At 43.3% G+C, this 21,625-nt stretch overlaps 1 protein-coding gene across 4 annotated transcripts in view; it reads right to left on the reverse strand.

Annotated features, from left to right (window-relative positions):
- Nucleotides 1-15,920, reverse strand: part of LOC135424252 (septin-2) — a 34,996-nt gene extending 19,076 nt beyond the window's left edge. The window contains exons 1-7 of one of the 4 annotated variants that reach the window (XM_064675328.1): nucleotides 15,784-15,920; nucleotides 10,571-10,622; nucleotides 9,425-9,524; nucleotides 7,868-7,954; nucleotides 7,156-7,279; nucleotides 2,690-2,824; nucleotides 2,105-2,222 (exon numbers count right to left, since the gene is read on the reverse strand). In XM_064675328.1, the coding sequence (XP_064531398.1) occupies nucleotides 2,105-2,222; nucleotides 2,690-2,824; nucleotides 7,156-7,279; nucleotides 7,868-7,954; nucleotides 9,425-9,524; nucleotides 10,571-10,597 (591 nt within the window). In that variant the 5' untranslated portion in view covers nucleotides 10,598-10,622; nucleotides 15,784-15,920. Of the gene's footprint in view, nucleotides 1-2,104; nucleotides 2,223-2,689; nucleotides 2,825-7,155; nucleotides 7,280-7,867; nucleotides 7,959-9,424; nucleotides 9,525-10,570; nucleotides 10,623-15,228; nucleotides 15,252-15,783 lie in introns of those variants that run through there. The other 3 variants (XM_064675330.1, XM_064675329.1, XM_064675331.1) reach the window with 3 other exon arrangements.
- Nucleotides 15,921-21,625: the final 5,705 nt, after the last annotated feature.

Here is a 21,625-nt window from a genome sequence, read left to right on the forward strand (position 1 = left end):
GCAGAAACATCTAAAAAGGGACGGCTGGGGCTGCGTCAGCACAGCAGCTTCTGATTCCTAGGCTTGATTAGAGGCTCTGCTGGCCAAGGTGCTTTGAGTTAGAACAATATACAGTAGCTGTGACTTTCAAAGCTTTGGAACCACATTATACATTTGACTTAATATAAACTCAGTTTGCAGAGTGACCTTTGCCAGCAGTATAAAAATAATGACAACTTGTTTACCTGTTTCCTAACCACTCCCTCACACTACATCCAACTCTGCACTCAGACAATGCATAAATGTGGTGTCCATGTGTCCAAGGTAAGACTGTTTCAAAGATTAGGTAGTTAAAAGTAACTTTGCTCAAAGTAGGAAGAGCTGGCCATGGATTAGCACTGAATATGGTCACAAGGAGTTGCCTTCAAATCAATCTGTTCATCACAGGATATGTACAGTGGGATTCATCTCCATCTTCCACAATAAACGCACACCATAAACCCTCAATCTAACACTACTTCCAGAAGTGTACTGAAAAATAAGCAATTCCCAATTCACATGGGAAATGTAAAATGTTTGTTTGCACTACTGCCACGTTTTAGCTAAAATCCAGTGTTAACAACACAGAGAAGCGACTGTCAAACAGCACATTCACCATGCTGGGCTTGACCCTAAGACAAACCATCCAGCAGCAGATAAAAAGAGCACAGATAGGAGTCCCCAAAAATTACAGCAAGTATTGAAACCTAGAAAGACTATGTTCCTCTTCATTTAACCTAAGAACTGCTCTTGTGAAAGATGACTGTAGCTAGAACCTATTTTATTCAGTTTATTTTATGTATTTGAACTGTTGAAGCAGAACATTCAAATTCCCAGTGAATTATACTGGAAATTATTAATGCTCCACTTAAATGCCTCCTTAGAATCCTTCAACACCATTCTGGTCCCAAGTGCTGAACTAACAAGTAAGCACCTATGAAAACTGAGCTGGAGTTCCCTGCTGAAAGACCAAATACAGTTTCTTCATAAAAAGTAGCAGCTCTGCAAACAATATTACTGTGAGATACAAATCTTTCACCAAGAGAGGCAAAACCCCAGCATAATCAGCCACATTTCTGCTTTATTACTTCCCTATGACTTCTTTCCATTTGCACACGGTGCACCTGTCATCTCCTTACAGCATTTGTGGAGGAACACAATAGAAGCTCAAGAGCCTGGACAGAATTTCTCCCAGCAAGACCTAGAGGTCCTTTTTATCTCAACAAATGGACTATTTTTAATTTCCTTCCTCTTTTCACCTCGTTCCCCATATGCTGGTCACTTCTCTATAAATACCTCTCCCCCCCTTCAGTGGATGTTTGTCTTTGCAGACAAGGTTCATTCAGTCACAACTGTCCCCACTTTTAACTTCCTCAGATAGAGGGTTTATTCCATTTCTTGGGCAAGTTTTCTGCCATCACTGAGCTTTATACAAACACAACAGCAATGCTGAACTGCAGTTGTTTACAAGCCCATACAAACCATGCTCACACCTGTCACCGTGGCACTGGTTCACCCAAAAGAGCCCCAAACAAATCCTCTAACTTAGGGTGAATTCAGATCATGTGCTGTTTTGCAGGCATGATTTTAACTATACTGTTTTTCCAGTTAAATGGAACTGTAGTCCCTTTTCAAGAAAACAGAAAAGCACTCCCACAGGAAAACCCCTGGAATAAAGATCCAATAACATTCTAAAGGCCCATGGGAAGCCAGAGGATCACAAAATAATTGTCATGAAAAGGTAATATAGAAGATGCAATCTTACCATGAAAAGGTTTACTCTGGTGTAAAATACAGACTGCATTTTAGAAGTACTAATTATCTCTACACTACTCAAGGGGTAAGTTATTAGTGTTGTACAAATTCACAGGATTGCAGGGTTCAAATCTGTTAAGACTTCACAAATTAATGCACTGGGTCTGAATCAACTGATAAAGCACATCAGACTCCAGGGAAGATTTCCCACCTCACACTTCCTGAACATTATGTCCTTGGCCAATATCATTCACCCCTCTTTAGTCTGAAATGACTTTCTATGTGGCTTTGACACGGGTTGCTCTGTTCTCATGACCAGTGTTAGACCTACTCTTCTCTTCAGCCTCTCTCTCTCCTTCAGTGTCAGCGTGTCAGCCTTGGCAATCACAGGCACAATGTTGACTTTGCCATGAAGGGCCTTCATGAACTCTACATCTAGTGGCTTCAGCCTGCCAACAAATAGGAGAAAAAAAGATGATTTAAAAAAGGCATGGAGTTTTGTGTTGTTTGCTTTTTTAACAGACCAAATGTATTAAAGACTATTTATTTCAAGTGTCTACATAAACAGTATCTCCATAACAAATTAAGTCAGAGCCCTTTGCTTATCACCTTGGTCGTGTAAAGCTTGAGTTGTAAATAAAATTGTCACTATAAGATAAATTGCATATTAAAAGTGCTTCTGTTTCTGTGAGACAAACAATATTAACACCGACTGATTTAAAACAATATTAACAGTCAAAAAGGGGACAAAGCAGAGGAGAGCATTAATCCCCAAAAGACCATTTTAATTGCATTGGCTTACTGACAGGCTGGGAAGCAACTCAATTAACAGCTAAGTCACCAGTTCAGGTAATGAACAGACTTATGAACAAGCTATAATACCCTAAAACCCCAAAGTTCCAGGGTGTTTTCTTACCCATGGCCAAAAGGAGAGATGAAGTAAAAGCAGCAGTGGACTCTGTTGTCTATGATGTGGCGCCTGTTCAGGCCGCTCTCGTCGTGCAGGTACCGCTCAAACTGGTTGTCAATGTACTGGATGATGGTTTTGAAGCTGTGGGATGGGAGGGGAGAGAGAGGCATCTCACATCAGCTTTAAAACAATGAAAGAAGAATCAAGAAAAGATAAGAACAGGAGGAGAATCACACTTTTATTAAAAACATTTCTGTTACAAAAAATTCAACTTCCTAGCATTGTATCTAGTACTGAGGAAAAACATTTTGATAATGCCAAAAGAGATTTCCCTACTTCTGCCTAGAGCCACTGTGTTCACTGGATAAAAAGTTCCAGTGCAAGCTCAGAAAAAAGCACTCAGTGCTGAGACAACAGAGACAGGAACAGAAGACTGAGGATTTTTCTGCCTTTTTTTCTGGGGGCAGGGGGTGAGGATTTGGTTTTAAACCAGCTGACAAATGACATATCCCGGATATCCTCTTCATTTACAACCCTGACCCTAGAACCAGGTTTCTATAGTTACCTATGAAAATTCTGGTATTCTAGTCTGTTTAAATACAAATACATTTGCAAGTCATGCGCTCAAGCATCACATGATTTATTAAGCTATTTTTGTTACCTTACAGAATCCTTTTCTGTTGACAAAGAAAAGTAATTGCTACTTGGTTGAAGGCAATTTAAAATATTCCCTACAAAGAAGTAAAGGAACACAAAATCTGATTACACTGACTATTGAGATACAAAGAGCAGTGACTAGAGAGCGAAAACACAATGCATTACTGAGATGATTTTAAGCTATTCCAGAGCATGCAGACACCTGCAAACATCATTAATACAAAAGCACACTTTATATTAAATACTGCAGGGGAAGGGAAATGAACACACAGATGTAGATAAGATTAGGCAGATGATTGTGTGTCATGAACATGTCTTAAACTACTTGGGGACAAACTACGTACAGAGCTTGACTTGAAAAATAGGATCATCCATATTTCTGTTGCTGAAAAAGCACCAATTTGACCAAGACATTTAAGGGGGAAACACACAAGAGAACAGAAGAAAAATCAGTGATCTGGCAAATGAACCCAGAATGCTGGCAAATGAACCCAGAATGCTGGCAAATGAACCCAGAATGCTGGCAAATGAACCCAGAATGCTGGCAAATGAACCCAGAATGCTGGCAAATGAACCCAGAATGCTGGCAAATGAACCCAGAATGCTGGCAAATGAACCCAGAATGCTGGCAAATGAACCCAGAATGCTGGCAAATGAACCCAGAATGCTGGCAAATGAACCCAGAATGCTGGCAAATACTGCAACAGGCAACGGTCAACCCAGCGCTGCACGGCTGTAAAGATGATAAACAAAAGGAATAAGAATGATGGAAGAGGTCCTGGAGGGAATTTGATTTTCCAGAGCTGAGTAAGCTTTTGGATGGAGAAGGAATAAATCCATAGCAGCACACATATATATATATATATATACATATATACACACACATTTACATCTTTGCAAGATCTGGCTGTTCTAAGTCATACTAGGGGACAACACAGCAAAACATGGAATTTATGGGGTTTTGACCTTAGTGCTGCTCTTTGAAAAGCCTGCATCTTGATACCTAAACGGGTTGAAATACAACAACATGGCTTATGTTCCTGTTGATCTTTGATACTTCTCCTCTTAGCTGGTAAAAGGTAATGAGACTGAAGACATACAGGTCAGAAACCAAGCACTAACAATGGGAAAGAACTATCACACATTTCTCTGGCAATATCATTGCTTTACGTGCAGCTCTCTAGCTCTAACAGCTATAATTTTCCCCATAAATATGGTGTCAGTGTCCTGTACCTCCTGACTGCCAGGAAACACCTGGCTGATACCCCATGCTGTCATTGCTGAGGGGACAGCACATCCTGGATTAGAACAGCAAACAACACAACGCTGCATTTAAACCCACGGGGGGAAAATGAGCCATATTATCAAGCTGCCAACACCCACAGAATATCATTTAAGACAGCTTAAAAACAAACCCAAAAATTTAGCATCAGCCAGAGAGCAGCTCTCAAAGAATGACCTGTGACACTGCAAGGTGACACAAAGCATATGATCAGCAGCATCTAACAAGCTCACCTGCAGGCTGGTTTTGTCAGCCCTCCTCTTGAGGCCAGATTTCACACCAAATCTGTGCATCAAGCAATTTTGTTCCTCCCCTGATTAGATCCTCTCTCTTCTATCTCATGAGAGATGTTACTTCAAGGACATGCTCCTCTCATAACCCCTACATACTCATGCATGGAAAAGATGCTGAATGTGTCAAACCTCCAAACACAAAGAACTCTGCTGTTCTCCAAACACGCTTAAACTGCTGCCATGAGCAATTCTAGGTGTGGTTTGATTGTACAACACAGAACCCCAGCTAGCACTAAAGCTTCACACAGCATCTAAAAAATTATCACTCTGGTTAACTGTGGTTCTCCTTCACCTTCCCTTACAGCCTGTTGTAGGTACAAGGACATCTGTTCAAAAATAGCCTTAGTAAAATTCATCACCCTGACATACAAATAGTCTGCACAAATTGCAGCCTTCCCAAAAAAGGGCTTTATAAATCTTGGCTCACAATCAGCACCATCCACCGGTTACCCATGACTGCAGGAAATGCTCCTGAACACAAACTGGAGTTCAAGAACACAAACTTGCTCCTTCCTCTGAACTACCAAGGAAGGAAGGTGGTTGCACTGAGTTTGCCTTCACTGCAGTTCAGAACAAAGAGTCTGTCCATCCGAGTCCCTGGGACATCCTGGAAAGATTAACAGACTTTGTCAAATGACACTTGCCATGACTCACTGTCTTTTTGTGTGACATAAGAAAATTAGACTAAAGAGCTGTCATTAACTACATCTTTTTGTTTTGCAGTAAGTAAGCACTATTTGTTCCTGTCGTGTATCTTGATGTTTGAGATTTGTCCCAGAAAACCACGTACGAAATGGTAAATTTTTCTCCTGGGTCTGAATCACCATGGACTGACTCTATTCAGCAAGCCTCCAAAAAGAGAGGGGGAAAATCCCAACACGTAGGTCTCTAAGAAACATCTGAACAGAATAAACAAAGGGCATTAGAACACAATCAACAGGAAGAGCTCTCAGTAACACAATGCACAGGCTGCTCAGCTCTGGCTGCAGCGGAAGGAAGCTCTAGTCAACAGTGCACAAAATAAGCAAGACCATGGTGCAGTCCAGAGAGATGCCTTTGTGTTATTCCAAAAGTTCCATTCTTTTTTCAGCTTACTAAAGTAGGAGAAGTGGGAGGAAAATAAAAATCTCACTAGAGCTTCACTTTCAAACTTTCATTTTGTTTCTTACGGAACTTCAGTGCCTTCACTTTTGCTATGTTCCTATGTACACACCCTAGAAAGAAGAGAAAAACCCTGATAACTGTGTCCTTCAGAATGCTCCAGATAACACAGCATGCTGTCAGTGAGAGACTACAACACAGTCTGTTAGCATTATAGATGTTTATTTGATCAGGTATTTGTCTCTTTCCTGACCTTTAACTCATACTGAAGAACTCAAATCAACCTGTATTAGTTTTATGCTTCCTCCCTCTGCACAGTGACACTGTTTGCCTTTGATTTACCACCGCAACCGGGAAAAAAGTGTCAAATGTCAATATTTAAACAAAATAAATATTGTTAGCACTTCTTAAAAGACAATCATGTGGACACTCAAAATTCAGCTTCCAGTTGCACTGGATTCAGGCATCCTCATAAGCACAGTAATACATCTCACCTTTATTTGAAAAGAGTTGTCAGTTTTCCACAGCAAAAGAGAACTGCCTGAATATGATTATTTGGAAATTACATTTATGAACTAAGTTTGTTACAACCTGCCCAGTTCCTTCCTATTTCACCCTTGTCTTTTTTCACAACCTTTATGCTAAGGCAATTCTGTATGTTGTGTAGTGGATCTGTTGACAATTACTTCACCCTTTAAAGACTATCAGCAACATTTAGGCCAGAGAGAGTTAAGCAGCAACTTCATCATAAAAAAATAACAGCAGCTACCCAAATTGCTAGTAGTACCTATGAAGGACAGGGAATGAAAAGTACTGTCTTAAAAACATGGAAACTGGATGGCCAGAGACACAGAAAGTAAAAGACAAACAGAAAATACCTGCCCCCCATAATTCCACCCTATTGGAATGGCCATGGAGACAAAAAGCTGACTGCAGTTGTCAGAGAGCCTTACAGGAGGAAGGGCCATTGATTCTGGGGCAGAATCACATAGAGCCTAGAGAACCCCAACCAAACCTCTTAAACACAGGAGAAAGCAGTCAGAAAATTGAAAGTGGAAGTTGTAGAAGGGCACAGACACACTGGAGTGGAGTTTGAGAAGACACACACTCTATGAACAAAGCAGCATTTCCACACATACCAGTCCTGGCTGTTAATGGCATCTCCATATCCTGGTGTGTCAACTACTGTTAAACGCAGCTTCACCCCTCGCTCCTCTATCTCTACTGTGGAAGCTTCGATTTGAACTGTCCTCTCTATTTTCTCTAAAATAAAGGAACATTTGCATTGTTATTATGCCTATCAATTGCTGCAGAAAGCCCTGCAGGACAGAGCAACAGAGGAGGAACTGCCATCTGGAGTGTATTGTAACCTACACAACATCAAATATTTTAGAGGAAAAGAACAAGCTGGGAGGTAAAATTTAACACCACGTCTTGGTAAATAAAAAGCAGCAATAAACTAAAAGGGGGGTTACTCATAACAACATGCAAAAATAAAACTTGAATACTCAAAAGCATGCTGGACTGTCAAAACCAGGATTTAAGGCATTAGAGGCAAAAAGCAAGAGAGGAAATGGGAGCAAAGCCACATTTAGGTATATGGACACCTAAAAGGCTTGGGTGGTGTTGTTTTTAATAACAACTGGTGAAGAAACAAAAGCTGAGTCTTTGAAAGGAAAAATAAATGAGAAAATGACAACTCAACAAAATACAATTTGGAGGATTAAAATACATGTAGACAGCATGAAGAAAGGGTGTCATGGGTGAGGCTATCAGAATGAAGCAATGTTAACTGAAAGAACACGAAGTTTTGTAGGATGTGTGCTGGAGGAACTGCAAAAGCACATTTACCTGCAGCTCCAGGAATATAACGCTCTGGATACAGATCAGTCAGGAACAGACTGTTAATTAAAGTGGATTTTCCTAAGCCAGACTCACCTACAAACAAAACAATTCAGGTTATTAAGCATATAAATGTCTTACTCCAAGCTTTTTAAAACCCCTCATCCTTCTTCAGGCCCACATTATGGAGGAAAAATAATTTGTTCATCAGGATCCACCCTAGCTTTTGATATAAAACATCAAAGGTTCAGCTAAGCACTTTGAAAACACCGGAAAAACAAGGCTCCAGTGTTTTCATGAATGTTACATGAAAATGTTAAGATTACTGTAATAGATGTCACAATAAAAGCTGAAAGGTCATGCAGCACTTTGGCTGTAGACCTAGAGACAGTTCAGTTACTTAAGGGAAATTAAAACTTTTTCATCTAAACTTACAAAAATCAGAGCTGTAGCTCTCCCATTGAAAATTTCTGAGAGCGTCATGGTTTTCCTAAGCTAGAAACTGAACCTGGAACAGTGTTAGGAAGGAGAACGAGTAAAGCAACCCCAAACTAAGAGTCAGGGTTTGCACCCTTACAGCTGAGCCTATGGACGTTCTATGAAACCCAAAACCATTCAAAATTCACCTGGGAAGTTTCACAATTCTGTAACTTCAAGTCATACATCAAAGTAATCAACTTGTAAATGTAACTACTAAACCTGAGTTTCAAAAAATCACTTTTTTCCTAGCCCAAGGAATCAAAGGAGTCAGCATTTAGAACAATTGGCCATATTATTGTAGATGCTACTAATCTGATCTTGGAGATGGAAAAGTTATCTATCATCACAGACTACGTGAAACAAGAACTCTACACTTAACACAAATTACCTATTTATCTCACAAACACTGCTGAACACTGCCACCAAATAATCCTAAACAGTACTACAGAGCACAGAGAATAAGATGGAAGTGTTCTGCATCTCTTCTCATTTTCATTTTCCAATAACTGCTACAGAACAGTGACAGTACTGTGGGCTCCCTTTGCACTTGGATAACATTCAACTGATTCAATGCAGATATAATTCAACATGTCACTTGGGAGACCTTTGTGCCTAAAGGACTCCATCAAAGACACAGGTGCTCACTGACAGAACAGGCAGGGTTTATTATTATTTATTATTTCTTAAATTACAGGTTTATCTCTGACACAAAAGCGAGTCAGTACTGAACAGCAGCAAACACAACAGCAGCATCACCATTTCAACAGCAAGACACTGACCATGTGCATTCATGCCTTGAGTTGGGGAAAAAGAGTCAAAGGAAGATTAAACAACCACCCCATCATCTGACAATGAGTCAGGAACACAAAAACGTCCTGCTGGCTCAAAGTCATCACCTCTAATCACTACAAATACTCCCTCCTACGAAACAGGACAAAATGGTGAGAGATTTAATTAGAAAGTATAGAGGTTCAAAGCTTTTTTTCTGTGTAACAGTCAATTGCTAAGTAGGAAGAGAGACACACCTCTGAAAGAAATTTCATTGTTGTTGTATAGCAGTCAAAAACACTTAAAGAAGTGACTTACCGACCACCATGAGAGTGAACTCAAAGCCCTTCTTCACAGATTTCCTGTGAACCTGGTTGGGCAGGTTAGCAAAGCCCACATACCCCGCCGAGTCGGAGAACTGCAAGGAACAAAGGCTGGGAATAAATGAGATCCCTCTCCCCCCTCAAAGCTGAAAACAAGTTCAGCTGATTCTACACAGTAAGGGGCAGAGGTATAAAAAGCACATGGAAAAATAGAGAATGAAACCATTTTTTGCTGCTGTAGCAAGGCAGACCCTGACACAGGCCCACTGACCAAGGCTGATGTATCAACAGAAACCAGTCAGTACCTTGGGCTACACACACAAAAGTCTCCCCTTGCATAAAATCAACATCTGCAAGCTTGCAAGAGCATGCTATTATCAATCAGCTAAATACAGCTAAAAATAGAAAAAAAAATCTGTTAAAATTTAGTATTTGCCGCTACTATCTTCTCTAAAAACAATGTATATGCTCCCAGGTAAAACACAGGAACATTGTACTCATGCAGGGATTTCCAAGACACAGTTACACAGAGATGTATCTTTGCCTTGTTAAGGTGCTCACCTATCTTCACAATCTTTAACTTCTAACACAAAAGCAGGAAAAAGAAACATGCCTGAAAAACTTATCAAAGAGATTTGGGCTATAAACAGAGCAGGCTGCTTCACCATCTGTTATCCATTGACTGAAAACCTGGTAGGAGCCTAAACAAGAACTGCAGCCACTTGATTTAGGGACTATGAACTACCTGGAATCAGAGGTTTTCTTCACAGATGAATCTATGATGAGAACATTTTTTATACAATGCCAGACATTTCCAGTGGGGCAGAGGGGATACAGCTTAAAAGGTAATTATTTATTTGCTAACAATCCAAAAACATTAGAAATGAAGGTTTGTCAAATGAAGTTTCCTGAGGTAAAAGTACCAATTTAACTGTGTAAGCAGACTCAGGCAAACACCAGGAAGCCTATTACGACAATCGCATGCAAGCTCTGTTTCTACTAAACAGTTCCTTTTAAGGAACACATCTGCAGCAATAAGGTATCATTTATTCACAATTTTACCACTTCATTAAAACCACGAGTATTTTCAGAAGTTGAACAGATTCTAAACAAAATTTTGGCTATGCAGCCATCTCTTTACCTTCACTTTTTCACCTGACTGAGACATGTTTCGTCACTCCGAGTTTCAGACACTGTGGAAAACAAAGCCATAGTGCATGTTAGCTGACTTGAAGATTACACTGATTTTAATTCTGAACTGATCATCTGCTTATAAAAATCACATTTTATTCTAGTAGAATGAAATGTCACATACTCAAGGATTACCACAATAAAGAGGCCACAATCAAAATGTCTGCTTCTGAAAGAAGTTACACGGGATTGTCAAAACCAGAATACTTCATTTCAATACTTAAAAGTTTCGAAACAAAGATATTCCTTTAGAATGCAAAATACTAAAATTCAGTATCATAACAAACTTTCATCCATCCTGTCTTTAAAGAAGGAAAATTATCTACTGAGAGCTCATGCTGAGCACGCATGGCACTCCTGATGGAATGCTTTTTGAAGTTCTCTGATTCTGCACTTAGCTAATGAAACCCAAAATTCAAATATTCTCTGTTCCCAACCACGGTTGGGATATAGCAGCACTAAGGAGGTAATTTTTCTTTCAATTTTTACCCTTTTGACTTATTACATTTCTCTTAAATACGGTTTACAAACCAGTGAACGTAATGTAACTGTTGTCTAAAAATTACACAGTAATTCCCATGAGAACAGGACACTCATGGGATTCCCAGGTAAGGGTCAGAACATAACATTATTCCCAGTCACTTCAAAGTCCTGTTGCTGAAAAGGACACACTTGGCTGACCCATTCTGGACACGGAAACTCACCCTGAGGTGAAGGACTCTCCAAAAGCTTTGTTCTCTGGTTTCAGATGCCCCGAAGAAGGGTTTTGGCAAGCCCTTCTCTATTTACAGCTGAGCTGTAGGTGAGTTCTCAGGGCAGCAGAGAGGCCCCTTCACCCAGAGCAGCCCCTGGGCAGGGCAGGAAGTGCACAAGGAGCACTTCCCAGCCTGGTCTGTTGTGCAGCTCCTGGCCTGGGGAAGCAGGGCAGTGCCTGTGCAGGCACCTGTGTGCTCACACACAAACACCTTCCTGGGGGGCAGCAGGAGCCATTTCAGCAGGATACAGGCCACCTTCTGAGACTGGCATTTTGACAGTCCAATCCTAGCAGACACACTCTGGACTGAGCAAAAGCAAAGTTAGCATAATTACCACTTGGAGTTTCAAAGAAAACATGTTTTAAGCTCCCACAGCATTTCATTTGCCCTGCAGCAGACATTTAAAGTCCTGGCAGCTGTGCAGATACCAGCCACCCTGGAAGAAAACAAGGCCTACTTTTCCCCCAAACCCAGCTCGGTTCCTTGCTATGGAAGCCTAATAAAACATCCACTGCCTGGAAAATAGGGAGGTCCTGATCCTAACCATCTGCTGGCAGCCCCTAATTAGGTATTCCTCAAAGCAGTCTGGGAAACTGTTAAGAAACCCTTAGGAATGGTTTTGAAAAAAGAGAGCTTATTTTTCTTTGACCAATATGCAAGGGCTCATTCCAGCCTCCAGCCAACCACTGCTCCAGATCCTTAAAGACAGTCACAGCCTCACTGACAGATGTAACCCACTGCTCTGGCCACATCTTGTTTTTAAGTTTGCAAACCTCTGCTGTCACTTTGTCTATAAAATCAGTAACATAATTCAAGAGTTTAGAAAGCTCATAAAAAGCCACTGAGTGCTAATGTAGATAGACCTGGCCTATCTCCCACAGTGATGCCAGATGAGAAACCCCCAAACCAGCTGTCTGTAGATAGGAGGGGGAACAGTTCAGGTTTCAATATGTATGGCAAATTGTCTAACTGCTTCTGCTTTAAGTTGACAGGAGAGTCACATCCATTATGGCATCACCCAAATGACTTGATTAAGAAGCAGAAGAGTCAAAATCATTGTCAGTTGACTATGACACGTTTGGCTTCAAAATCAGTCTCTCACAAGAAGCTAAACTTACAGTAATTTGTTCCATAAATATAACTTACAAAACCTGCTTCCTACAGGGCAAACCATATTCACCTTGTGTCTTCCTCTGACCAAAAAGTTTCTGCAGCCAAAGCTGCAGCACAGCTGCTCTGATCACATCATGACTGCAGCCACAGGCAGCCAGTTGGTCATTTCCACTGTATTATGTTAGAATAGAAATATTCTAACTAAAAGTTACCTCAACAACAACCATAAAAACAAACACACAAAAAAACCCCACCCACAGAAAACACCTGCTGTTCCACAACACTTAATAAGGCCCCGGGGTTCATTTGGGAGCTCAGCTACTCAACCCCGACACACTTTGCAGTTCCTAATACTGCCCTCGTGAGGTTTGCTCGAAAATCATTCAACCAACCACCCTCCCCGATGACCGCGTGCTGTCCTCCCGAGGCTTTCCCACACAGCACAAATCAAAAGTTTATCGCTAGCGAAACGCCACATGTTAAATCTCCTTCCAGCACCACCAACCTCAGCACCGGCGGCACTGCTCCCAGTGAGAACGTGCTGCTCACCCAGCCCATGCTGGGCATCAGCGAGCCCTGGAACCCAGAACTCTGCCTGCACACAGCTGAGGCAAACTGCAAATCCAGGGGGAGCCGAGCCTCTGACTAAGCTCTGGGCAGGCCCTCAGCCGGAAATTGGAATATTTAATTTCTCATCAATTTTCCAGAATAAAACGTATAAAAAACATAACTAAGGCAAACCAGAGCCTGTTCTGTTCTCTTCAGGTCCTGTTTCAATCAGTACAAGATAAGCCAAGCAGCACATGCAAAATAGTACACAGAGAAAGGAATAGATAAGATGCAACTGCAATAACTTGCAAAAAGCAGAGAAACTTTATTTGTAAATAATTCTGGGCCCTATCTAGCAGGCCTAGAAGGAGAAAAGGACACTGTGCTCCAGTAGAGCAATGTCCAGATCTGTTTTCCAATGGGGCATAATGTAGCAAAGTTTCATTTCGGATCCCCACAAATTCCTACCCGGAACAATGTGATGTCTGGCAACCAAAGGGAGCAAACTGCCTAAGTTCAGTTCCAGCTCCTCCTCTGCAAACGCAGAGCCCTGGAACGTGCCATCCCTCCCTCTTCTGCTGAGAACAGTATTCCAGTGAGAGAGAAAGAGAGGGGAAGGAAAATGGGTCATTTCCTTTGTTCCTGTCAGGATGCAAGAAGTAAACTGTTAGGAACAGGCAGACTGGGAGCTTCTTAATAAGAACCACACAAAGAAAGTGCCACGAGACATGTACAAAGAGTGTTTCCATATAAGGATATCAAACAACATTTTTAAATCATCACTTTAGAGCGACCTTACAACCATCTCTACAAGCAGAACAGCCCTCCTGATTTCTCAAATGAGGCTTTTCTTTCCATCTGAGATTATACAACTCTGATACTTTTTCAGAAGTATTTAATAACCTAACAAGGAACCACAAAAAGCAGTAAAGACTTTAACAGGTTTCCCAGGGCTGGAAATGGTCTCAAAAACATCAGCATTCTAAAGTCACTTTTCAGACTCAAAGCAGACAGAGAAACACCAGGAATATGTCAGTGAAATACCAGTATTTGTGGTTTCTCACAAAAGCACTACAAAACCCCAAGAAGAAATGTCAGAGTCAAGCACTGAAGCACATCAATAAGAATGAAAAAAAAATATAACTTTGCCAAATGTCTTATACATAGAGAAACAAAGAAGTTACTTGAAAATTAGACATTTTCTCACTGTATTCCAAGCTGGATACAGGGATACAAATACAAAGCAGTTAACTTTTTTTTTGGTAGCTTACTCATTCCAAGTTGTGTGAATCACTGAATTCTATCAAACAAGTGTGTCCAGCAGAGCCTGTTCTGTGTGCCATGCTTTGTTCCTGCCACATCCTCATCTCTGAGGGGGGAAACCTCCTATCACTCCCCCTGCATCAACAATCACAGATGATTTCATTTTCCTCATCAGGAACAGGTGTTACCAATTGAAGGAATTCTCTTTTAAACATTAGCAATTCTGCATTACTCTCACTCAGGAAAATGACTGTATCACTTCCCCCAAGCACAGAACTCACAGCAAATGCCACAGCCCAGCTGTGACCTCTGCAGACAGACCACTCCAAGCATGAGCCACTGCTCTGGCTCTGCACTGGAGCTCAGTGTTCACAAGTCCCACAGACTTCACTCTGGTGCTGGACTTGAACCAAGGACACCCCACACAGATTATTACTGGGAATGCATCAAAACCTGGAACATGCCTGTGACTTCCCAGCACACATGTAGAGCAAAAGGAGCAAGGACTGGGCAAGTTAGGGGGACCCACCTGTGTGAGCACTGGTCAAGAAAAAGCAATGTGTGAATCTAAAGCTCTGATCCCAAATATTTTATTTAAAGTTCCATTTCAACAGTAACATTTTACTCTAGACACCTTCTTTCCTTACTGTTATATCAGTGAACACAGTGACTCAAAAAGCACAAAGGAGGCGGTGATACTGTTCTCATAAACGACCAGCTTTAGGAATGATGTGCTTCCTGTGCAGGCAGCTTTGGACTGTACTTTTGCAGTTACTGTGTCAGAAAATTATTGGGTAACAGATCTGAAAACGTGAAATGCAGGGGCTTTTTCAAACGAAAAAACCAAACACATTAGCCGCAATCACTCATCAGGACACAGGTAGCTCTGCCTCACACCCACAGAATTTAGGTACAATTGTGCACATACTGGCAACGCAGAGCGAACTGATAAGCTGATAAGCTTCCAAATCACGCTTAAGTCCCGTGACACGATGAAGTCTCCGACCTGCACGTGAACAATAATGAAGGACTAAACAAAACCAAACCCAGGCAGCGAAGCCGTGCTGGGTCTGTGGCCGCCCCCGGCCCCGCGCTGTGCCCCCCGGCAGCACCGCCCGCTCCATCCCGGCGGGTCTGGAGGATTCCCCCCGGGAATGCCCGCGGGGCCGGCACTGCCCGCTCATCCCCGGCCGAGGCCGTGCCCGCCCCTCACGGTGACTCCGGCCCCAGGGGTGCGCGGGCCGCGGCTCGGGGGTCCTGCCCCGCGGCTCGGGGGTCCTGCCCCGCGGCTCGGGGGTCCTGCCCCGCTCGGGGTCCTGCCCCGCGGCTCGGGGTCCGGGTCCTGCCCCGCTCGGGGGTCGTGCCCCGCGGCTCCTCCCTCCCCACACCGGCGGCACCGACCCTGCCCCGCCCGGGCCGAGCCCCGGGGCGCTGTGCGGGCGGAGGCCGCGCCGGCCGGGCCGGGCCCGTTCCCCGCTCTCACCTGAGCGCTGAGCCCTTAGTGCCGAGCCCTCAGCCCCGAGCCCCGAGCCCTCCGCCCGCGGCCGCTCCGCCGCCGCCCCGCCAGGCCGCGATCCGCCCGCGTCCCACACGCCACCGCGGCCGAGCGCCCGCCTCCCCCGCGCCGCTCGATGGCCCGGGCCGGGCGCGGGAGCAGCGAGAGGAGGGACAGAGCGGCCCCTGCCCGGCCTGGCGGACCGGGCCCCTCTCATCCGCCCCGATCCTGCTCCCGGTGCCAACCCCGGGGTAGGGGAATAGCCACGGGGAAATCCAGCTGTCACGCCGTGGGGAACGTCAGCTGGTTGGTTTTCAGCTGCTCATTCACAGCACAGGGAGCAAATTTCTCTCCCAAGCATTGTGCAGAAGTTCCAGTGTCCTCGTTTTACTGCACTGTGGCCTTTCCTCACGGCATTCCCTCGGGCTCAGGGACGGTGTCACCGCCCGAGGGGCTGGGGGACTCCAGCAGAACCACCTGGGCTGTCAGCGATACCCGCAGTCAGCGCACAGGAATAAATCACTTCTCACGGGGAAACTGTCACGCAGCTCAAACACTCAGCACTGTCCAAGCTAAAACACTGTCGGATGAAGTTCAGGAAAGGCTTTTTCCAGCCTTCCACCTGCAAGAACTATGTCCAGGAAAGTTCCTGGCAGTCCATCCACACGTTTTGCAGAGGGCAGTTTGTATGTGTGACCCCGCAGGAAATCCTTTGACTTACAATTCTGAACACCAAGCAGCACATTTCTGTTCTTTCTGCATTTCCATCCATAAAGCAAACAGGGTTGCAGCTCACAACAGGAAAATGTGGAAGTGAAACAAATGCTGCTGAAGGCAGACTGGCATTATTTGCTAATTCACATTGTGCTCATATTATCAACTGTGCATTGATGTAATCTGAGTCAGAACCAGATAAAAGCCAACGAAAGCACAACCAAGTCCCATTTCCTGGGACAGAGTGTAATGGTGTGACACCAAGTTCTGTTACACAGTACGTCCTTGGAGGAGTTAAAAGACGGAATTTCGGTCTTCTTTAGAAATTAAAGTATGATTTAAAATTACTCCATGGATTTCCATGCAGGTGTTTTGTACTATCACCAGAGGAACAACCAGGGCAGTTTTTTTGTTTTCACTAAGTTAGAACACTGTGATGGATGCAATGTTTTGCACACATGCACTGCTATTACAAGTAACTCCCATTTGAAGAAATTATAAGATATTGACACAGACAATGCCAAACCACAGACTGCCATTGACCCAGAGTCAAGTGGAAGTCCGTGCTTTCCCATGCCTGTCACTCCTTTCCTGTGGCAGGATTTAGTGCAAGGGGTGAAGCAGCCCCCAGTGGTTCCAACAGCCCGTTATTGAGCAATAGGGGTGGTGTTCCCAGGTCCTGGCTGGATCAGATCGCTGACCCACTGTCACACAGAACCTTCAGGGGAGTCCCAGTCCTCCCCAAAAGTGCCACTGTGCCAGACAGCGATGCAAGGAGGGGCAGCTGGGGTAAGAGCAGAGGTCAGCTGCAGGCTCTGCAGGGCCCAGGAGCAGATGCTGAGGAACAGATAAAAGCAGCTCCGTGCCTGTTTCCTCCCTGCACTCTGGAGCTCGGCAGCTTCCTGAGCCAGGGGGTTTATCTTGGTGGTTCCCTCTTCCATGAATTTTTCTTCTTGCTTTTTGAACCCATCTCAACTTCTGGCATTGCAGAGCATCCTGTGACAGTGTTACAGAGTGTTATGCACTTGGAGAAAATGTGCTTTTGTTATTTTGTAACCTGTTACGAGACTCGTATGAACCCACAGCTGTAGGAACTCCAGGCAGCAGAACTGGAACTATTTGGGGTGTGTGGCTAAGAAGTGCTGAGAACTGCAGACACCTACAGCAAATGTGGGCCCACAAAACACATCCTGCATGTTCCTTGCTTCTCACCCCAGTATTGGGGGTGAGTCCAAACAGAAGAAATGGTTCTAATGGAGACTGTTCTTCCTAAATGGTTAAATAGTCTAGAAAAGTTCATGCTGTGAACAGCAGTGACTGTGAGTCACTCATTCCCAGAATTATTATTTCTGAAAGAATTTTGTTTAATTCTTCCCTTGGAAGTTCCAATGCCTTTTATAAAAGTTCCTGATACATCTGGGTTTACATTTTCAAAAGCACAATTAAAGTCCTTCCTTGAATTCAAATATTAACTTTGTGTGGAGTCACATCTTAGCACATTAGAAATACCTCATCCATTCAGCAAAAGACATTATGTGTCTTTTGTTCTGGTTCTTACCAGAGAAAATGGTGTCTTACTGGTTATAATAAAATAAATACAGCCATATAACTGAAAGCTAGATTGAGTTTTAACAGATAAAACAACTCCGCATTCCTTGACATTATTTCTTTTACAATAAAGAAAAAAAAAGTTATGCTGCTTAGACAAAATAAAACTGTCTTTTTTCAGTTTTAGGATCCCTTTTAACTTGATTATCTTTTAATTCAGTCTGTTCCTCACATAGCTGGATGTTTGAAAGTTGAGCCTAAATTCTGTGTGATTGCTTTGATGGCTGCACTACAAAAGCAATTCATGAAGATATTGGCCCACTACTGTAAGACACTGAGCATCTTGAACTCTCCCAATCCTCCCTGGAGACAAAATTACTCAAGTCCAGATTAAACAACTTATTCTTATCCATATGCATAAATTCTTTTCATTTCCATAAGGTTTCAGTTGGTGTTTGATTCAGAATATTTGTGTGTGCTTTGCCAAGTTACAGTACATGGCTCCAGGTCCAAGCCTTTTAGAAATAAATACTCAAGAGCTGCACACTGTGGGTGATATCCTCTGTTAAAGGATTACCAGAGAAAAAAGTAGTGGATGTCAGAAACAGTAACTTAGATATTCCCTGGGTTAATTTTAGGATTTGGATGTGCTGATAGGCAGAAATTTAAGGGCAAGCTTCCCACTGTCTGTTCATCTTTGGTAAACTGCTGGTTTGATCAAAATGCTCTTCTGTGTAGGGCTTTATCTGGAATCACTAACGGAGAACCACTCTAACATCTCACATTTTCTGTGTTTTTACAGATGTGCTGTGTCAGCAATCAGAAATATCAGGCCCACAGAAAGCTGGTCTCTGCTGAGCCCTTTTGAAGCCCTCAGCTCAGAGCTGGAGCTCTGGCAGGGCACAAACAGGAAGCCCCTATCTGTGGATGCACCAGGATCTCTTGACATAAGTTACTTTGCAAGTTATTTACACATCCCTAAGAAAATCTGCAGCAGATAAGTATATTCCCTTGCTGCAAAAAGAATCCCCAAACCTCGTTTTTAGTGACACACTACAGGAAATGAAGATTGTGTTTGACTTACAGCACTCTCAGAGTGAGACAGAAGTGTTTCTTTTGCATTCACAAGCATGTACAAACCCTCCTTCTCAAGATGTTACTTGTGGCAATGAAGAAGCAGTAAAAAGAACCTACAAATACTCTCCAGTGTTAGAGACATTTTACATCTTTTCACCAGTGACAGCTCTTAGAACACAGAGACACGGAGAGAATTCCAACACTGGGAAGCTTCAAATGCTGATTGAGAAGTTCGTGTGTAGAGGAATTCAAACAGGAAGGTGTGGAACTTGGTTCTGATGATGGTTTAGCACAATTAATTCCCTCCTTCTGTGAGGAAAGTGCTGTAACACTGTCTCAGTGTTCCCACCGTGTGTGGCCCAGCCAGACCCAGGCTCCTGCTGCCTCCAGGCAGAGGGGGTGTGTAAAGCAGGGCTGGGGCAACTCTTTGGAAAGGGATATAAAGCAAATATATGAAGGCTGGAAGCCTTTATCACCTCTTTCACTACTGTCCCAACTATATATCTGTTTCCTTCTTTTACCTGAGCCTTGTCACATCACCACTGAGGGGGAACAGCAGCGTGGGCACCCACTTCTCAATCCTGAAGGGCAGCAGCAACACTTGTACTAAAAAAAGTGTTGGATTCTTCATCATTAGCACCAGTCATTGAGCACTACTGGTTCCTCTTGCAAAATTCTGGCCTGACTTTTAAATCATTGTTTCTCTTTGCTCAAAAGATGATCTAAGAGAGGAAGTAACAATTTCATGTAAACCACTTCTGCTTGTTTCCAAAATAAATGATCTTTAAATAGGTACTATGGTGAAATTGTACACTTTCATTTTGTAATAACCTGCTCATTTGACAAGGACTCATTCCTGTGTGCCAGTCTTCTGATGTGTAACACTGGTCTGAAGACACGTTGGCACTGCTGACATGCAAGGACTTCCTGAAGCCCTATCTTACTGCGGAATGTGCACTCAAACTTCAGCTAAATCTCTTCTCTTAGGAAAAGAGTTAGAGTTTAAAGGATAATTCAGAAAGGAGTAATCTTCACTTCTAAATAAAGAACAGCCCTTGCCTAACCACTCTGTATTTGTAAATCTCTTTGCCTTTATTCCAGCACTAATTAGAATACAAAATATGGCACAAAATCAATCTCTAATAGGATTCCTAATTCTTCACCTTTGCTTATGTCTGATCCAAAAGTTATGGTAAGCTCTCTTGAGATCACTGGGCTTTGAATTAATCCTTTGACTCACACTCCACCTTATTCACACAAACAATACTAGGTTTGTGCATAAGTTTGATCCTAAATGTCATTTTCCTCTCTGTCTTCTAGATGCTTAATATTTTAGGGATGAGAAGGAGCAGAAACACTTGGGTAAGGGACACTCCAAAAGTTATAAACCAAGTGTGCTCTGCAGACTACATTTCAGGTGCCCAAAGGCAAATCTATGCCAGCACTGCTGGTGGGATGCCTTGGGGCTGAGCACAGCCCTGGCAAGGCTGGAGGGCACAGCACTTCTGTGCCATGGGACAGGGTTCATTCCCCAGGACAAGCAATGTGGGGGGAGCCTGGACCCCCCTTAGCAGCCCTCCCAGTTACTCTGAGCCTGGTATTTGTCCTGATTATGTCAGGAAAAGAGCAGAAACACAATCACCTCTAATCCCAAAGCCCCTCTTGCTCTAGCATGGCTCCTGTGCAATTGTTCCCAGCTTGAATACCACTTCCGCCCATTTTCACGGGCTGTAAAGCCCCTCTAAGCATCCCCCCAGAATAATTTAATTAATACACAGCTGGAGCAGAAATAGATGGAATTACATGAATGGTCATTTGTTGGAGTTATTTGGCTGCAAGAACATTGTGCTTTGGAGTTTAAGGGAATCCAGACTTTTGCAGCAAGGATTTAACTTATAAGTAGCGATTTTCTTTACTTAACATCCCAAGGAAAACATCATGCTGATGTGTGTTTCCTTTTAACAAATAGAACCCTTTCATTTCTGAGAGTTTATTTTTCAGTGTTGTGACACTAACACCCACCAGAAAGCAGCTGTGCTGGAGCTGGTGGGGTCCTCAGGCCCCCCAGCCCGAGTCAGTCAAGGTAGCAGTAAGTGAAGTGAGCAGAGGGGGAGCACCTTGCACCCTGGTCTCATTAAAGGTGGTCTGTGCAACAGACCTTTGGGATCAGGGAATGGAGTAATTGAAAATGGAGGTTGCTGCCAGTAACCAGGATAAAAGCTAATATCTGGGGTAAGAAAAGGAACAAACAGACAAAGGTGAAATACCAGCACGGGAAATGCCTGTAAGCAGAAAGGTCCAGTTGCTGTGTGATTATTAAGTGTGCATTTCCCCAGAGAAATAATTGCCTTGGATTAAGTGATTTGTAGGAATCAGTTGCTGGGTTACAGGTAGCAAGGAAAGGTGGGGTGAGGGCTGCAGAGGTAAAACAAGCCTTGCAGTAGTTTCCCTTCTCAGCCCCAGGGCCCGGGCAGCTGCCCCGGCCCCGTCA

The sequence above is a fragment of the Pseudopipra pipra genome, chromosome 18 (assembly GCF_036250125.1).
Source record: "Pseudopipra pipra isolate bDixPip1 chromosome 18, bDixPip1.hap1, whole genome shotgun sequence".
NCBI lineage: Eukaryota > Metazoa > Chordata > Aves > Passeriformes > Pipridae > Pseudopipra > Pseudopipra pipra.